Source organism: Cetorhinus maximus, chromosome 2, assembly GCF_964194155.1.
Source record: "Cetorhinus maximus chromosome 2, sCetMax3.hap1.1, whole genome shotgun sequence".
Lineage (NCBI taxonomy): Eukaryota > Metazoa > Chordata > Chondrichthyes > Lamniformes > Cetorhinidae > Cetorhinus > Cetorhinus maximus.
The window spans coordinates 120,647,573-120,665,405 of NC_135880.1; the positions used below are offsets into that span (position 1 = coordinate 120,647,573).

At 42.5% G+C, this 17,833-nt stretch overlaps 1 protein-coding gene across 1 annotated transcript in view; it reads left to right on the forward strand.

The window, feature by feature from the left end:
- The window catches only part of fbn2 (fibrillin 2), a 401,654-nt gene that overhangs the window by 185,366 nt on the left and 198,455 nt on the right, over nucleotides 1-17,833 (forward strand). The window contains exons 13-15 of the mRNA XM_078568999.1: nucleotides 5,384-5,509; nucleotides 10,684-10,806; nucleotides 17,586-17,708. Of these exons, the coding sequence (XP_078425125.1) occupies nucleotides 5,384-5,509; nucleotides 10,684-10,806; nucleotides 17,586-17,708 (372 nt within the window). The remainder of the gene's footprint in view (nucleotides 1-5,383; nucleotides 5,510-10,683; nucleotides 10,807-17,585; nucleotides 17,709-17,833) is intronic.

Sequence of the window (17,833 nt, forward strand, 5' to 3'; positions counted from 1 at the left end):
TGCTGGTTGATCCAAGCTGGGTTAATAGTTAGGTCTCAGAAATGTCTCTTGTCTAGGGAGTAATCAGCCCAGGCTTCATTCTCCTAAATGCATTTTACTGTCCACTGTGGAAGCTGTTTGTATGTGGATATCATGTGAGGATAAGATGAAGTTTGCCTGCAATGTCTAACATGTTGTAATCGCCCATGCACAACCCACATCTTATGGTCACACTTCCAGTGGCTCGATTGCTTCAGCCAGTGAGTAATTGACCTCCGCATACCAAAAGAACCAAGTATGGTCTCTGGATTGTGTTGAGCTAGCTGATTTGAGCCATGACAGTAGTTGTGGGTTGCAATTAACCTTGTGGGTTAGGTGGTAAAAAAAGATGTGTAGAGCACAGTGACATGGCTGTAACCATAGCAGATCTTCTCAAATTTTTCAGCACATCTTTTGAAAGTGTATTTTCCTTAGTTATCTTAGTGATCTTGCTTTTACAAGTTGGGAAATTTCAATGATATAAATTCACTTGCCCATGAGCTAAATAAACTAACAGAACATAAGCATTTTAGGGATTCTTGGATGAATTAGCTAATTATATGCTGTTACCTTTGGAAGCACCTAAGTTGTTTTGAATGCATTGTAGAGGATACAAAACAGAAAAAAATGTTGGCGTTATATGCTAAATAGCCTGTAAAAGCTATTAACATCATGCAAAATGGAAGGTCGCGAGTAGAACAACAGACAGTTTGAGAGGAGATTTCTAACATGGGAGAAGTTATGTACCTATCACCATTTTTGTAATCACATCGTTTTAGAAACATTTCAGAAATCCCGATGAAACAAAGCTTCAGCAATACAGTGTTCACTGAAATAATGTTGTTAATTGCTAGCGCATTAGGATACTTAGCCCATGCTAACAAAGCCAGTTCTGTTATGCATGTATATGAGTCCAGCTATAAGTAACACATTGGGTCATTCTGACCTTTTGCAGGCAACAATGTTCGGCTGGGTAAAAGATGTTTTATTGAAATATTTGATTTATTTAGTTTGGATTATAAATACAACTGAACCACAGCATTTCCCCACAGTACAAGACCAGGAAAGCAGCTTGGAAAGGCTTAACATGGTCTCCCACTATATTGATGCTAGTTGTGCCAATGTAAGCAAAGTAAAAACATTGGAATAGTGTTATTGGACATGTCTTCAATGTAGTTACGCACAAGGAATTTTATTTCAGATTTCCTCAATATATATACAGCCGGTGGTGTACTGGCAAATTTTGAGGTGCAGGAGCTCTAAGAAAATGCACTGGCCATATCATTTCTAAATCTACTATTATGCTGCTTTCCTATGCATTAATCATTTGTGTTCCCAAATGTCAGTAAAACTATGCTTTTTAAGTGAAAAATATGAGTGCCGGTAGGCATTTTGTTTCGAACCATGTGGTATTTTGAATCATTAGTCTTTAGCATAGCTAGAATTTCATTCTGCAACTGTTTTGTTATTTAATTCAAGCCCATTAAAAACATGAATTACAGAAAGCTTTACTTACTTCTGACTGGGGTATTGTATTTAGAGGGGACATTGCTTTTTTTGACTTATATTGATAACCTAGACCTGAGTATTCAGGGCACAATTTCAAAATTTGAAGATGATTCAAGACTTGCAAGTATTATGAACTGAGGAGGATAGTGACAGACTTCAAGAGGATATAGACAGGCTGGTGGAATGGACAGACAAGTGACAGACGAAATTTAGTATAGAGAAGTGTGAAGTGATACATTTTGGTCAGCAGAATGAGGAGAGGTGACATAAAATAAAGGGTACAATTCTAAAGGGAATGGAGGAACAGAGGAACCTGGGTGTATATGTGCATTAATCATTGAAGGTGGCAGGGCAGGTTGAGAAAGCAATTAATAAATTATACTGAATCCTGGGTTTTATAAAGAGGAGCACAGAGTACAAAAGCAAGTAAGTTATGAACCTTCATAAAACACTGGTTCAGCCTCAATGGGAAGATTGTGAAGGTTTTAGCAAGGGTGTAGAAAAGATTTACTAGAATAGTTCCAAGAATGAGAGACTTCAGTTATGTGGATAGATTGGCAATGCTGGGACTGCTCTCCTTGGAGAAGAGAAGGTTGAGAGGAGATTTGTTAGATGTGTTCAAAATCATGATGGGCCTGGATAGTGCAACATCGGGAAAAACTGTTCCCATCGGCAGATGAGAAGTCTATAATGCAACTATCAGCAGCAAATGCAGGGAGGACCCAGCCTGTGATTGGACGAGCAGCTTTACAGCATTTTTCAAATATAAGTCATTTGTCAAAGGTGCCAGAGCGGCGCTCTGGTGCACTCCGGCAGCTCTACACCACTGTATACAGCCACATATGCTTGTTACTTTTTTATCAGTTTATGCCAAAAGTCAGCAAGTCATGATTTTTAAGCATAGCTCCAGAAACAAGTTTGGAAATATATCTAAGGTGCTAAAGAAAATAGGTTCTGAAGTGCAAAGGTATGAATGTTTACTTATTTCTGTTTTGTAAAATTAGAAAATAAACAAAATGAGAGGAAGAAATAGTGAAGGATTAAGACTGAGAGACAAATGAGTGCATAAAGATGAAGGGAAAGGGTAAGAGAATGGGAGCAATTTGGAAGCAATGTCCTTTTGTTTCAAGTCCTTTTTGTGTCTGTGAAGTCTAGATTCCAAGAAATGCTTTCAAATCAAAAATAAACAAACCATTTAATTATGGCCACAATTATAAAGATATAGACTGGAACTCCTATTGCACTGTTCTGTCAGACTTTTCTGGGTTAGATGTAGTGTGGAGTTTCCTTTGTATTTTCTTGCTGGATACTTCAGATCAGCCACAATGCGAATTAGATGTGAGGTGGAGCTTCCTTTGCATTATCCCCAAAAAAGTTGAATTTACCAAACTGTATAGAGTATGCACCCTAGTGCAGCAGTGTTGCAATTTCTGGAGATACAATAAGTTGTGTAAATGGGAGCAGGAACTTAGGAAGTGACATAGACAAAGTAAGTGGACAAAACAATAGCAGTTGAAGGTCAATGTGAGGAAGTGTAAAGTCAAGTTTTGATTTTAAGTGAATTTGTACATCTCTTCACTGATAAACCTTCCTCCAAGAAGCTAGTCCCCTTTTTCTTGCCGAATAGTTATTTCCACTCATCAATTCTTAACAATAAAGGCGGAATCTACTAAAGGCTTGAATAGTGATTTCACATTTGAATGGGATTGGCAGAAGCCTTCTTCTGGTCCTTCCTAAATCCTTCTGCAGAGAATACAGAAATTCAGATGTGACAGACAATCACTTTGCTGTCTATGGTTTCGAATTTCCTTCTCCCTGTTACAACTTTTCCTTGACTATCACTATTTTATCAATGTCTTTGTGGTCATTGTTCCTAGGAACTTGGCTCTCCCAAATATGGTGTCCCATATGTTCATCCTCCTCCCTATATTCCCACTATGACAACCTGAACATAGTTTCCTGCTCTCTTTTCTTATTTTCCTTGCTTCTTTCAGTCTTTTATTTTCTTTACAGTTTTCAGTTTTCTAAAACAATAGCATGGCAATTTGACCATTTTATATTGGGAGGTGGTTGCAAGTGTGAGATGGTTAAAGCATTGGAGTCTTGTGTATGGAGAAAAGGATGCAGTCAGCAAGACATCCTCGTCAATGGGATGCAATTTAGGAATAGATGATGAGTCAAACAAGCAGTTGAAGAAATGAATGAATAAAAAGAACATTTCCTTGTCTGGTTCTAATAGGATTACATTAGGTTATATAGGATATATGACACAGCAACAGGCCATTCAGCCCAACCAGCCCATTCTCCACTTGAACCTCCCCCAATCTTTTCTCATCTAAATCTATCAATGTAACTGTTAATTCCCTTCTCCCTCAAATGCTTGTCTAGCTCTCCTTTAAATACATCTATAATATTCATTTCAACCACTCCCTGTGACAAGGAGTTCCACATTCTCACCATTTTTTGAGTAAAAAAAAAATCCTTCTGAATTCCCTATTGGATTTCTTGGTGACCATCTTCTATTTACCACCTCTAGTTCTTCCCGGCAACAGGAAACATTGTCTCTGTATACACTCTATCAAAACCTTTCATTATTTTAAAGACCTCTATTAGGTTATGTAATGACCTTAATATAGCAGATCGGTTTCTTACTTGAAACAGATAACTTTATGATAGAGTTCTTTTAGAAGCTACATGCTTGAACCAGATCCACAACTAGAAAGCTCCCCCCCCCTCCCCCTGCCAGATTACCCGCGCTTAGGGCTCTTTCATCAGAAAAATCACGTAACCCCTAATAGGCAGTAGGAAAGTTTATACCTTCAATCGTTACAGGTTACCATTCAGCTTTCTTTTTACAAGGGAAAAGAGACCCAGCCTGTTAATCCTTTCCTGATATGTATACCCATGCATTTCTGGTGTCATCTTGTAAATTTTATCTGCACTGTCCCAGTCCTTTATATCCTTTTTATAGTATGGTGACCTGAGCTGTTTTCAGTACTCTTAAGTGTGGTCTATCCAATAACAGAGGTTTAGCATAACCTCCCTACTCTTCAGTTCTATCCCTCTATCAATAATGCCTAGTGCAAACTAAAATTGCAATGGTCTGAAATTCCCATCAGGTGTGATATTGGTAGAACTAATGGCCACTAAAGGAAAGGGCACGAGTCCCAAGTTGTATTGTGGGATTCATATTATTAGCATGGTTACAGAATTTACATCCCTGATGCATACCTCAGTTTAGGCCCAGAATCTCAAGCAGCTCCCTCCCATGCAGATGCAGCAAATGTGGCCAAGTCATGGAGTGGTCCCAAATCAATGTCTCACAAAAAAATTACTAGGCCAACCCTGCAACTGTCTGAGGCGTATTTTGAGCTAGACACCTGCACTCAATAAGCTTAAGTTTCATTGGGCCTGTGGAGAGGAGTAATGGGTAGAATTTCTTGGATAAACACAGAAATTCTCCCAGCACCTCCCCCCTTGACACAGAGAGGCAGAGTGGGAGGCCTCCTCTCCACATGATAGAATCCTGGTGGAACCAAGTTCCAACCAATTCCCCTTTCCATAAGCAATATCTATGACATGCCCTGCAGAAGGGTAAGATTTGAGGGCCATGTCTATCTAATTACACAATGCAAGGAACACCACAGGGGAGTTTGCTGTTATCTTAATTTACAATTTCTGTGAAAGGTAATGTGCAGTGTCTGGTTTGTAAGGGAAGCCACAAAGGTGGTTTCTGATATTACTAAGCAGAGCAGTTCGTAAAGCTTTGAATTTTGGTGAGTATATTATTTCTAGGAGCTATATGCAGTTACATCTCTCTCTTTCTGTCTTGTCATATACTATGTGTTCTTTTCAGATATTGATGAGTGTATTCAGAATGGACTTCTTTGTAAAAATGGTCGTTGTGTGAATACCGATGGCAGCTTCCAGTGTATTTGTAATGCTGGGTTTGAACTGACTCCAGATGGAAAGAATTGCATTGGTAAGAAATAATCGCTCCTCAAGTAAATTTGAAGCAAATGTATGAACAAAGGATGCTTTCCTTTCTATCAAACATAACTTTTACTTAAGAATTGGAGTAAATATAATTACTTCATAGTTTTAAGTCAATGTTTAAGTTGAAAAGCAGAAAGACTGAGATATTAAGTGATGTCCATAACTTGCTATCGTATAAAAGATGTGGAAATAATCAAAAATATTTCCATTGCCTTTAGCCCACAGAAGTAGGTTGCACTGTGCTATTCAGCTTGGCTGTATTATATTAACATAAGCAACAAAAACTTGCATTTGTAACATTAAAAAGTGTCCCAATGTGCTTCATGAATGGGAATATGATGGGAAAGGGACATTGACCTTGGGAGGAAGAGATTAGGATAGCTGACTAAAAGCCTGGTTAAACGTACATTATTGAGAATGTTTTTAAAGGGGGTCAGAGAATTGGAGAAGCACCAGGTTCAGGGAGTTCCAGAGAGTGGGGCCAATGGTAATGATGGGGTGATAAGGTTGCACAAAAGGCTAGAGTCAGAAGCCCAAGGAGGCATTTGAAGGTAAGAATTTAGATTTAATATGCTGGCAGCCAATGTAGGTTATGGAAGGGGTGAGGAGCAAGCAGGACATGTTTCATGGCAGGAAATGGATGACTGCATTTTGGACAAAGTTGAGTCTTTAGAGAATGGAAGGCCAGCAAGGAATGTAAAGGCGATAAAAGCATAGATGTTTGGTGATTATCCAAACATGTTCAGTTCAACTCACCATTTCTTTGATCAGAAAGTAGCTTTTATTGGCCTAGAGCATTACTTTAGGGACCACATCCAGGCTTGAACTGAGAATCGGCTGCTAAGATTTGCACTACATAAATGTCAGGCAGTAATCATCTCCACGGAAAGAAAAAGCCCACCCACCCTCTCCTGACAATCACTCACACCACCATCACCAAGTACTCCAATGTCCTTATGTTGGGGGGAGTGTCACAATTGATCAGAAGCTTAGCTGGAAAAACCATATTAACAATGTGGCCACAAAGGCAGGGCAGAGGCTGAGTACTTCGTGTTGTGTTCGCCTTCCAACATTCAAATTTTCTAAAAGGTTCAAGTAAGGAATGTGATGGAATACTCATCACTTACCTTGCAGGGTGCAGTCATAAAAGCATTCAAGAAACTTAACACCATCGGGGGCAGACCAATTTACTTGACTGAGGTACCTACTCCTTCCGCTGCTGGCACACTGTGGCTGTAGTAAGAACTATGTACTGGGTGGATTGCAACAACTCATTAAGCTTACTTCAAGTGAACCTTCCAGTCTTTTTGAACTCAAACACCAAGCAGGACAAAAGTGTCAAGATCCTGGGAACCCCAGCACCTACAAGTTCTCCATCAGCCATATACCATTTGACTTTGACATATATCATGATCCCGTCATCTTCACTGGATCAAATTTCTGGAATTCCCTACCTGTTGAGGGAACATCAACATCACAAAAAATTCATCGGTTTGAGGAGAAGGCCACCACCACCCTCTCAGGGCAGCTAAGATTGGGCAATAAAAATAAAGACAAAATTCTGGAAATACTCAATATATTTGGAAGCACCTGTGGAGAGAGAAACACTTAACATTTCAGGTTCTTGACCTTTCACCATTTAAATGAAAAATATTTTATTAAATCAAACAAATTTTTTTAATCAAAGATCTTTTCTGATGAAAAGTCATTAATCAAAAGCATTAACTCTGATTACCTCTCCATCAATGCTGCCAGACCTGCTGTGCATTTCCAGCATGTTCTGTTCTTACTTCAGGTTTTTAGCATCCACAGTATTTTGCTTTTGATATTCAATAAGTTAATGATTTTGCCTGTGCAGCCGAAATCCCAGGAGCAAAAAAAAAGACTCCAGTGACAGAGAGGTTGAGGCAGGCAATATTTCATAGGTAGAAGTGGATAATCTTGGAGAACAGGGTGTGGAGTTGGGCAGGATGCTAAAATTTGATGTGACAGAGTGAGTGGGTAAGTCTAATATTCTACTCAATCTGTGTGTATAAACAACTGACATTTGCATGAAAATCATTTTTGTCTATCATTGTTGAAAGTGTATAAATTGTTTATACATTTTTATCCCTGGTTTCCCTGAATCTGAGAGAGCAAGTAGGATTTATGTGCCAAATATCCATTAGGGAATTCAGGACATACTTCTTTGCCTAGCGAGTGGTTAGAATGTGGAACTTGCCATCACAAGCAGTAGTTGAGGTGGCTAGCATAGATGCATTTAAGGAGAAGCTAGATAAACATGAGGGAGAAAAGAATAGAAAGTTATATTCATGGAGTTAGATGTAGAAAAGTAGGAAGAGATTCATGCGGAGCATAAACATTGCATGGGCCAGTTGGGCCATTTCTGTGCTGTAAATACTATGTAGTGATATCTGTTAGTGTAGCTGTAAGTGGGTCACCAAATAGTATGTAACAGTGACTGGAAACAATGTTCCCAAACAATGAAACAAAAATAAAAATAGCTGGAAAAACTCAGCAGGTCTGACAGCATCTGTGGAGAGGAACACAGCTAACGTTTCGAGTCCGTATGACTCTTCATCAGAACTGAGGAAAAATAGAAATGAGGTGAAATATAAGCTGGTTGAGGGGGGTGGGACAGGTAGAGCTGGATAGAGGGCCAGTGATAGGTGGAGGCAAAGAAGAGATTGCCGAAGATGTCATAGACAAAAGGACAAAGGGGTGTTGACGGTGGTGATATTAGCTAAGAAATGTGCTAATGGTGACATTAAGGGTAGAAAGCAGGACGAGCAAGTGACAGATAGCCCTAGTGGGGGTGGGCTGGGGGGAAGGGATCGAAATAGGTTAAAAGGTGGAGATGAAACAATGGATGGAAATACATTTAAAAATAATAGAAATAGGTGGGAAAAGAAAAATATATTTTAAAAATATAAATAATTAGAAAAAGGGGGATTGGAAAGGGAGTGGGGATGGAGGAGAGAGTTCATGATCTGAAGTTGTTGAACTCAATGTTAAGTCCGGCAGGCTGTAAAGTGCCTAGTCGGAAGATGAGGTGCTGTTCCTCCAGTTTGCATTGAGCTTCACTGGAACATTGCAGCAGACCAAGGACGGACATGTGTGCATGAGAGCAGGGTGGAGTGTTGAAATGCCAAGCGACAGGGAGGTCTGGGTCATGCTTGCGGACAGACCGAAGGTGTTCTGCAAAGCGGTCACCCAGCCTGCGTTTGGTCTCTCCAATGTAGAGGAAACTGCATTGGGAGCAGCGAATGCAATAGACTAAATTGAGGGAAGTGCAAGTGAAGTGCTGCTTCACTTGAAAGGAGTGTTTGGGCCCCTGGACGGTGAGGAGGGGGGAAGTAAAGGGCAGGTGTTGCACCTTCTGCGGTTGCATGGGAAGGTGCCGTGGGAGGGGGTTGATGTGTAAGGGGTGATGGAGGAATGGACCAGGGTGTCCCAAAGGGAATGATCCTTGCGAAATGCTGCCTGGGGGGGTGAAGGGAAGATGTGTTTGGTGGTGGCATCATGCTGGAGTTGGTGGAAATGGCGGAGGATGAGCCTTTGAATGCGGAGGCTGGTGGGGGGATTAGTGAGGACAAGGGGGACTCTATCATGGTCCTGGGAGGGAGAGGAAGGTGTGAGGGCGGATGCGCGGGAGATGGGCCGGACACGGTTGAGGGCCCTGTCAAACACTGTGGGTGGAAAATCTCGGTTAAGGAAGAAGGAAGACATGACAGAGGAACTGTTTTTGAAAGTGGCATCATCAGAACAGGTGCGACAGAAGCGAAGGAACGGAGAGAATGGGATGGAGTCCGTACAGGAAGCGGGGTGTGAGGAGCTGTAGTCAAGGTAGCTGTGGGAGTCGGTAGGCTTGTAATGAATATTGGTGGACAGTCTATCACCAGAAATTGAGACAGAAAGGTCAAGGAAGGGAAGGGAAGTGTCAGAGATGGACCATGTGAAAATGATGGAGGGGTGGTTATTGGAAGCAAAATTAATAAGTTTTTCCAGGTCCAGACGAGAGCACAAAGCGGCACCAAAGCAGTTATCGATGTACCAGAGAAAGAGTTGTGGGAGGGGGCCTGAGTAGGACTGGAACAAGGAATGTTCCACATACCCCATAAAGAGACAGGCATAACTGGGGCCCATGCGGTTCCCATAACCTTTTATTTGGAGGAAGTGAGAGGAGTTTAAGGAGAAATTGTTCAGTGAGAGAACAAGTTCAGCCAGACGGAGGAGAGTAGTAGTGGATGGGAATTGTTCGGGTCTTTGTTCGAGGAAGAAGCGGAGAGCGCTCAGACCATCCCGGTGGGGGATGGAGGTGTAGAGGGATTGGACGTCCATGGTGAAGAGGAGGCGGTTGGGGCCAGGGAACTGGAACTTGTTGATATGATGTAGGGTGTGAGAGGAATCGCGGATGTAGGTGGGAAAAGACTGGCAAGGGGAGAGAGAATGGAGTCAAGATAGCAAGAAATGAGTTCCGTGGGGCAGGAACAGGCTGACACGATTGGTCTGCCGGGACAGTTCTGTTTATGGATTTTGGGGAGGAGGTAGAAACGGGCCATCCGAGGTTGGGAGACTTTGAGGTTGGAAACTGTGGAGGGAAGATCTCCAGAGGAGATGAGGTCAGTGACAGTCCTGGAAACAATGGCTTGATGTTCAGTGGTGGGGTCATGGTCCAGGGGGAGGTAGGAGGAAGTGTCAGCGAGTTGATGCTCAGCCTCTGCGTTGTTCCCAAACAATGCCCCATCCATCCTTTGTCTTCTGGTGGATATCTTCTCAAAGCAAGCTTATCAGCGGGGGATCAAACCGATTTCTGTCACTATTATGGAAAAGCAAGTGTATGCACTAACGCTGTCTAATCTTCGGGTGCCACCAAAATAATTTCAAAATATTTGTGTCGTTGACAATATTTTAATAATTAGAACATATTCATCGCATTTACTTCATAATCACTTCCTGCATAAAATATTCCACAAATTTGCTTAAAAAAATTACATTAGTCTCCTTGTATTGGAGGAAGGCGGTAATAACAAATGTCACTTGTAATTTGTGGAAAACCTGTTAATTGCACTCATTGGTTCAACAGGAATGAAGTTTAAACTAAATGCACTGCTACAACCAAAGCTGCCAAGGACTAATGATTGCTTTGCACTTCTACAGACCACGATGAGTGTGCCACTACCAACATGTGCCTGAATGGCATGTGCATCAATGAGGATGGAAGCTTCAAGTGTATCTGCAAGCCTGGCTTTGTGCTTGCACCCAATGGGCGATACTGCATCGGTATGTAGCAGAATGAAATAAAACAATATTGCTTTAATTATGAATGAGATTATTTCTCAATCATGGGGATAAAATTCAACTGTGGCTAATCAAAAAACAAGCAAGAATGGAAAACAAAATCAGGCAACGTGTATAACAGGCAGCCGATCCGCTACTACTCATTTTGTGTCTTTGTTGAAGTTGAAGTTCACCCTCGTGTAAGTCATATCCACACTGGAAAGCTCGAACTTAGAGCATCACAATCCTCTCAAAGGCTAGTGGGAGCATCTAATCACTATTTGTTTAAAATCAAACTTATCAACTCTTTAGGAACACTTAGCTTGCCTCTCCCCCCCAGATGAAGACCATGATTTTATGTTAGCATTTTGGAGCAAAATTGTTAATGTCAAGCACATGCTTATATTTTCCGTTTTATATAGATCAGGTGGTTTGTGATGGTTGTTCTTCCATGGCTGTTTCTTTGTTCATGGATAGCATAATTACTGCCTGAAAGTAAGCCTAAAATAATGTCTGGCACTCGTTTTTAAATAAGTTTGAAAAAACTCAAAGAAGGTTTGGGTTCGTTTATCCAGGAATGGGAACCTGATATTTATTCACTGCAACTCCTGCCATTGACTGGAAATGCATCAGGAACGATTGCACAAGTGCACTTCGCCCACACTGCAGCCACTGGCGCATACACAACTGTTCCTGACGCCTTTCCCATCAGTGGGCAGCAGGAGCCGCTGTTTTAAGAAAATATGTTTTACTGCAATTACTCCTGAAAATAATGGGAGGATTTTGTCTTTGCTTGGATCTCAGACCTCTGAATGCCTTTGTAAATGAACGCACAAGGCACAAATAAATGTAACCTTATTGCAAGTGAAGTTGGACAAGCGCGGAGAACTGCATAGCCTGGCTAGCTCAATTGCTAGATAATGGGACTCTTAATCACAGGATTATCATTTTGAGTCCCGCATGGAGTGATTATTTTTTTCCTTAAATATTTTAAGAAACTTGTAATAGATTGCTGGGGTGAAAATATCTACCTGTCACTCCAAGGCATCTTGGTTTCACTGCTGGAACAATTATTTGAAAAACAATATTACTTTATTTAATAATTTGCAAATATTTGCTTTATATAAAACTCTCCATCATAAATAAAGCTCCAAAATGTTTGTTGGAAAGGAGATAGTTCTAACACACCAACTTTCAAAAAAAATGCATAACTCAGTGACAGAGAGCAGACCTGCACCAAAAGCATTTCTCACTTTAAACAATAAAGGACTGAGAGATTGACACTACAACTGCACTTGTACAGGAAGTGCTCCCTCTAGTGTAGTGACACAAATAAACACAGCTATATTTATTTGTCTTTAAAATACCTAGAACTTTAGAACAGCAGGGTACAGTCGTAATTTAAAACCATTGCTTGCTTTAGAGCATTGCGGACTGGCAGCCCTGAATTATTACTGCAAGCACTGCACAGCTGTCTAGTCAGATGTCCAAATACTACTTAAATTAATAATGATGATAAATATTTGCAGGACCATCGGGGAACAAAGTTCCAAGATCATTCTGGCCCACTCCTGCTGACACCTGCCAGGACTATGACAGCAGACTGTAAATTAAGCTGGGAACTGAATATGCCTGGCATTATCCATGCTTACCATTTCTATGGGTCCTGTTAGGAGTGGAATTTCTGTCTGCCTCAAACATGGTCACTCGTATCAGAGGAGACATAACCAGGGGAAGAGATCACCTAGGTTGCTGGCAGGCTATGCGCATAGTGACAATAGGCATTCTGGCCTGCCAGCTGATGGAGGTCTTGGCCTGAACTGCCAAATATTTTGAAATGTTGATTGCCAGGAAAAGTTTGCCTACAGCATATGCTGTATCTGCAATCTCTAAGAATGTTGTGGCCTTTTGTGTTGTGTTTTTTAATTAAAATTGAAAGATAAACAAAGCATACCAACAGTTGCCAATTATCATGTGCATGGCTAATGTACTTGTCATGATCCCTTTAGAGACTGAAAGCTATGAGAATGGTACTTGAATTTCCAGTGACTGACTAAAAGAATCACGTGACAAGATTTCAAGTTTTAAGATTTCTACTACGACAAACAAACTAAAAGCAACACTGACTAAACACAGGCCTGAATTTTTAGGATGGCTGAGCCCCCGCCATCCGAAGAGTTGGCGCAGAAAATATACCCGCCAACTTCGGCTGCTCCGCAGCCATTTTACACTCAAATAAGCGTTGATTGTCATTTGGCGGGACTTCCGCCTCTCATTCAGGAGGAAGCCCTGCCTTGGAGAGCTGATGGCCAATCTGATTGGCTGGCAACTCAACAGTCCCTGAAGCAACAGCACTGCAGTGGCCAAAAGAGGAACTGCACGGAGCTGCCTGAAACTAACGGCAGGATTTCCCGCACCCACCCACCGCCGCAATCTTCCAATCCCACCACAAGTCAATAGACTTCTGGCTGGGGAGCCAACTTGCCCACGGCGGGTCCCACCTGCGATGGGACTGGAAAATCCCGGCCTAAGTCCGGGGAACTGGAGACCCAGGTAAATGTCAGGGGTCCCAGGGCGGGGATGGTAGAGAAGGATTGGGGGGTCGCAGGGGGTTGTGGGGGTGTTGAGTTGGATCTTAGGGGATAGGCCAGGGGCAAGGGAGATCCGGAGCTCACCCGACCTTAAGGAGAGGGTGCCCTCAGTCAGAAGGGGGCTTCTGATGGAGGCGCACCCCCACCCTTCCCGCCTGCCTGAGATCTAACTTACTTTATTTTTGGATCTCCCCCAGAAAGCTTCAATCTGCCGCCAGCCTAAAAGTTGAAACTAGGCAGGAAACGGCCCTTAAGTAGCTATTAATTGACCAATTAAGGACTTCAACTGGGCTAAGGGCAGGCTTCCTGCCTGAGGCCTTGCCTGCCCCAGCGTCAAATCTCTGCCCCATTAGGGCAGGTCACTCCCCCCCGCACCGCTCCCATTGCCGGAGGGTTTCGGTGGCCGGGGGGGGCGGGGGGGAATGGGGGGGAGTGTAAAATTCTAGCCACTATTTCAGTAAGCAACTTATACTCTAAGTTACAAAAGAGTTCCCTCCTTAACTTTTAAAATGACTGAAGATCCCCCTCCACAGGTATACTTCAATCTATTCCTTAAGTGGACACTTCATTCTCCAAGAACAAGTCCAAAGCTATTCTCAGCTCCCAATGGCTTGCTTCCTTTTCCCTTTTCCAGCCAGACAACTTCTAATCCCTGAACTAATTTTCATGACAAGAGTTACCTTGGAGATTCCTCCCTCTAGTCAAAGCTAGACAAATCTTTCATCCCCCATTTAAATCCTCACAAACTACATCTTCTTAATTCGAGTACGAGTTCCCACCCGTATATTCTCTCTCTCTTTTTCCCTCACTCTCTCCCTCTCTCAGATTCGTGCCCATCATAGGTCATCTGGGACCTGTGTGAACAAGGCATGTAACTATGTCTCTCCTTAACCAATCAGATTGAAGGTTTGTTAAGAAATATCACATAGTCAGAATCAGGGGCTAAATTTAGTCCTGGTGGCAGGAATCCCAGCAACAGGCTGGAAAATTGGGGCAAACCATCTCAGCCACATTTTAGGCCCATTCAGCAACCAACTTATTGCCGTCAGGAATCCTGTCCCTTTAAAATATAGGAGCCTTCCGGAGGTGGCCAGAGAGAGCTCTTCAATCTCAGCAGCACCTTCCGGAGCAGTGTCCACTGTTAGGACTGCACCCAGCTGAGAGGACACAGCAATGGACATTCCCCACGCAACTAGCTGAGTTGAGTCTGGAGTTGCCGCATCGAGTGGTTGGTGAAGGCAGCAGGAGGTGTTGCCATGGGGGCGGCTAGTACCACTCGGGGATCCGCCATGTGCCACAGAGTGCCCAATTAGGAGGCCCCGTGAACCCATAGGGAGGTTGCCAGAGTTCACCAGGATTTCACACCAAGTGGTGAAGTGCCCACCACCACTAGTAAAATTCCAGTGGCAGCTGGAAGAGGCCATTAATTGACAACCTAAGTGACAAAATTGGCTTCTGGGTGGGAGGACTGATCTCCACCTTTCCCGCTACTAGTAAAATACATGGTACAGGAAAGCGAGAGGCACTTCACCACCACAACCCCCTGACATCTTCCCTCACCATTTTGACGGGCCCCAGCCCCACCTCCACCTCCCAGCCTGACACAAGAGTAAAATCCAGTCCAGGACGTACAAGTTAGAATAGTGAATTCAAATCAGGTGCAGAAAACAAAATAAAGAGTGGGAAAGAAAGATTGGACAAGAAAGAGAGAGATAAAAGAGACAGAAAAAAAGTTTTAAAAAGTTTTATTTAAATCTTTTTTCTAAATCTGAAACAACGCTTAAAAGCTGAAGGAATGAAGCTTCACACTTTTAAACTGTAATTTTCTGTGCCAGAGAAAAAGAAAGGCTTGAAAGAAAGACTTGCATTTTTTAAGAACTTTTCATGACCAGCCGATATCTCAAAGCACTTTCCAGCCAGTTAAGTATTTTGAAGTGTAGTCGTTGTCGTGATGTAGAAAATGCAGCAGCCAATTTGTGCAAAGCAAACAACCATAAAACAGCAATGTGTTCATGACCAGATTACCTATTTTGTGATGTTGCTGCTGCTGCTACTGCTCCTGCAGCTTGTAGCCATTCCTACGAGGGGATCTGCTGTCATGGTATGTCATGCTCCCCTGACTTGCATCACCCTTACACATCCACTGTGGCTGATCTGCAACCACTCTGTGATGTCCATCATCCAACTACACTTAGGTCGACCCCTCTTTCTACTGCCCTCCATTTTGCTGTCTAGAAGAGATCTCTGTAGTTTTTTGGCATTGATCGAATGCTAAACTATTGGTATTTTCTTTCTGGATGTCACTTTTTAGAGTTATTTTTGCTCTTGCAATTTAAAGTTCCTCTTTATTTGTCTTATGGTCCATGTATGGAATTTTAAACCTACGTCTTAAATATTGAGGGATGAATATTGGCCAAGACATTGGGGTAACTTCTCTGCTGTTCTTCAGAATAGTGCCTCGGGATGTTTTACATCTACCCAAACAAGCAGATGGGGCCTCAGTTTAATGTCTGATCTGAAAGACAGCAGGCTGAATTTTTCTGTCGGCGAGAAGGGGGCGGGGCCCACTCACCGACACGAAAATGAGGCGGGATGACGTCGGGGGGAATTCCCAACATCATCCCGCCCCATTTAAATCTTCAGGAAGGCGGGGGCACAGTAAAATCAGCTGTCCGCCCACCAACCTGTCAATGGCCAATTGAGGCCATTGACAGGATAATTAAAACAATTAAAGGCCCTGCCCGTCTAACCTTAAGGTTGGTGGGCAGGCCAGGAGCCCCAGCGGGCTTCTGAAAAAACATGAAACCTCATCCACCGGCGGGATGAGATTTCATGTCAGTTTTAAAAAAGTTTAATAAAGTTTTAGTGCACTTTATTAACATGTCCCATCTCATGTGACATTGTCACATGAGGGGGACATGTTAATGATATTTTTATTTTTCTATTTTTAAACTTTGAAAACCTTTCAGTGATCTCCTTGAGGCACCACTTAGCCTCAGGGAGAATCCCCCCCAGCCCGCACAGGAAGTGCATAGCGCTTCCCGTCAGGCGTCATGCTGGGTGGGCCTTAATTGGCTCGCCCACTTAAAATAGTGGCGGGGCCCGTTTCGGCGGCGGCGATCGGCTGCCCACCTGCCGTCGAGTCGGTCCACCCGCCCGCCAAGGGCAAAATTCAGCCCAGCATCTCTGACAGCACTCCCTCAGTTCTGCACTGAAGTGTCAGCCTTGATATTTGTGCTCAAATCCAGGAATGGGAATTGAACCTGGAACCTTGTGACTCAGAGGCAAAGTGCTACGAACTAAGCCACAACTGACACAAAACAGTGAAAGCCTTTGCCCTGGGTGGCATGAACCACCAATCTTCTGATTAATAGCCAAACATGCTAACCATTTGCTCCACAAGAGACTGCAAAGAGCTTGTTTAGGGGTGATTAAGGCTTAGCACATCATTAAAATGGATACTTACATTAGAATGGATAAGCCCTAACTTTCTTTGATGAGTTTAGTTTGTATGTACAACATAAGTACAGGAACTTCACACCTTTAAATGTAGAGCTAGATGGCAAGGTGCCATTTTTGCACAAAGCAACGCATTTCACACAGCAGCTTATGGAACTTGCATTTAACTGTGCATTTTGTTTACCTGTGGTAGCTGTCCACTTTGCCATAAATAACAAAGAACGCCATTTTCGTCTGACCGTTATTTTTACAGTAAATTCTGGCCCAATGTAATGAGTCTCCTGTGATATATAAAATTAACATGAGAAGTTAAAAGTTAATATCCAGTTGCCTTATAAGTATCAGTTTGCAGTTAAGAGCTTTGTGATGAGAGTCCATATATAGCGTAGAGTATTATCATTGAGAAGCCTACAATGAGAAAGGGTGTAAATAAAGGTATTGCCAAAACAAAGACCTTTGTGTGGGTCACATGCTGCCCTACCCTTAAGATGTTCTAATTGATAACTTCATAATGTATGTGGGGTGCACTTTCAATGATTTTGGATTTCAGTATGAAAACTTAGCGAGCCGAGCATTTTTTAAAATGGGGTGCCAGTTAAGAGATAATAAAACAGATTGCGGTTAAACAAGAAAATAATTTTTAACAGAATTAAGAGAACAGCTTTCATCATTCTGTGTCAGCTGAAATAATGATATTGAGAATGTAATGATGATTTCTGCTTCTCTATTCAGACACTGATGAATGCCAGACACCAGGAATCTGTATGAATGGTCGTTGCATCAACACTGAAGGCTCTTTCAGGTGTGAGTGCCCTCCAGGCCTCGCTGTTGGTGTGGATGGGCGGGTTTGTGTCGGTAAGAGAGACTATATAATTCCAGACAGTGACCTGAGGAAGAACTGTCATTCCTGTCATTCTCAATTCATTCTTTCATAGTATGCCGGAACTTTCCATGATTCAGACCTTTTCGGAATTCAGATT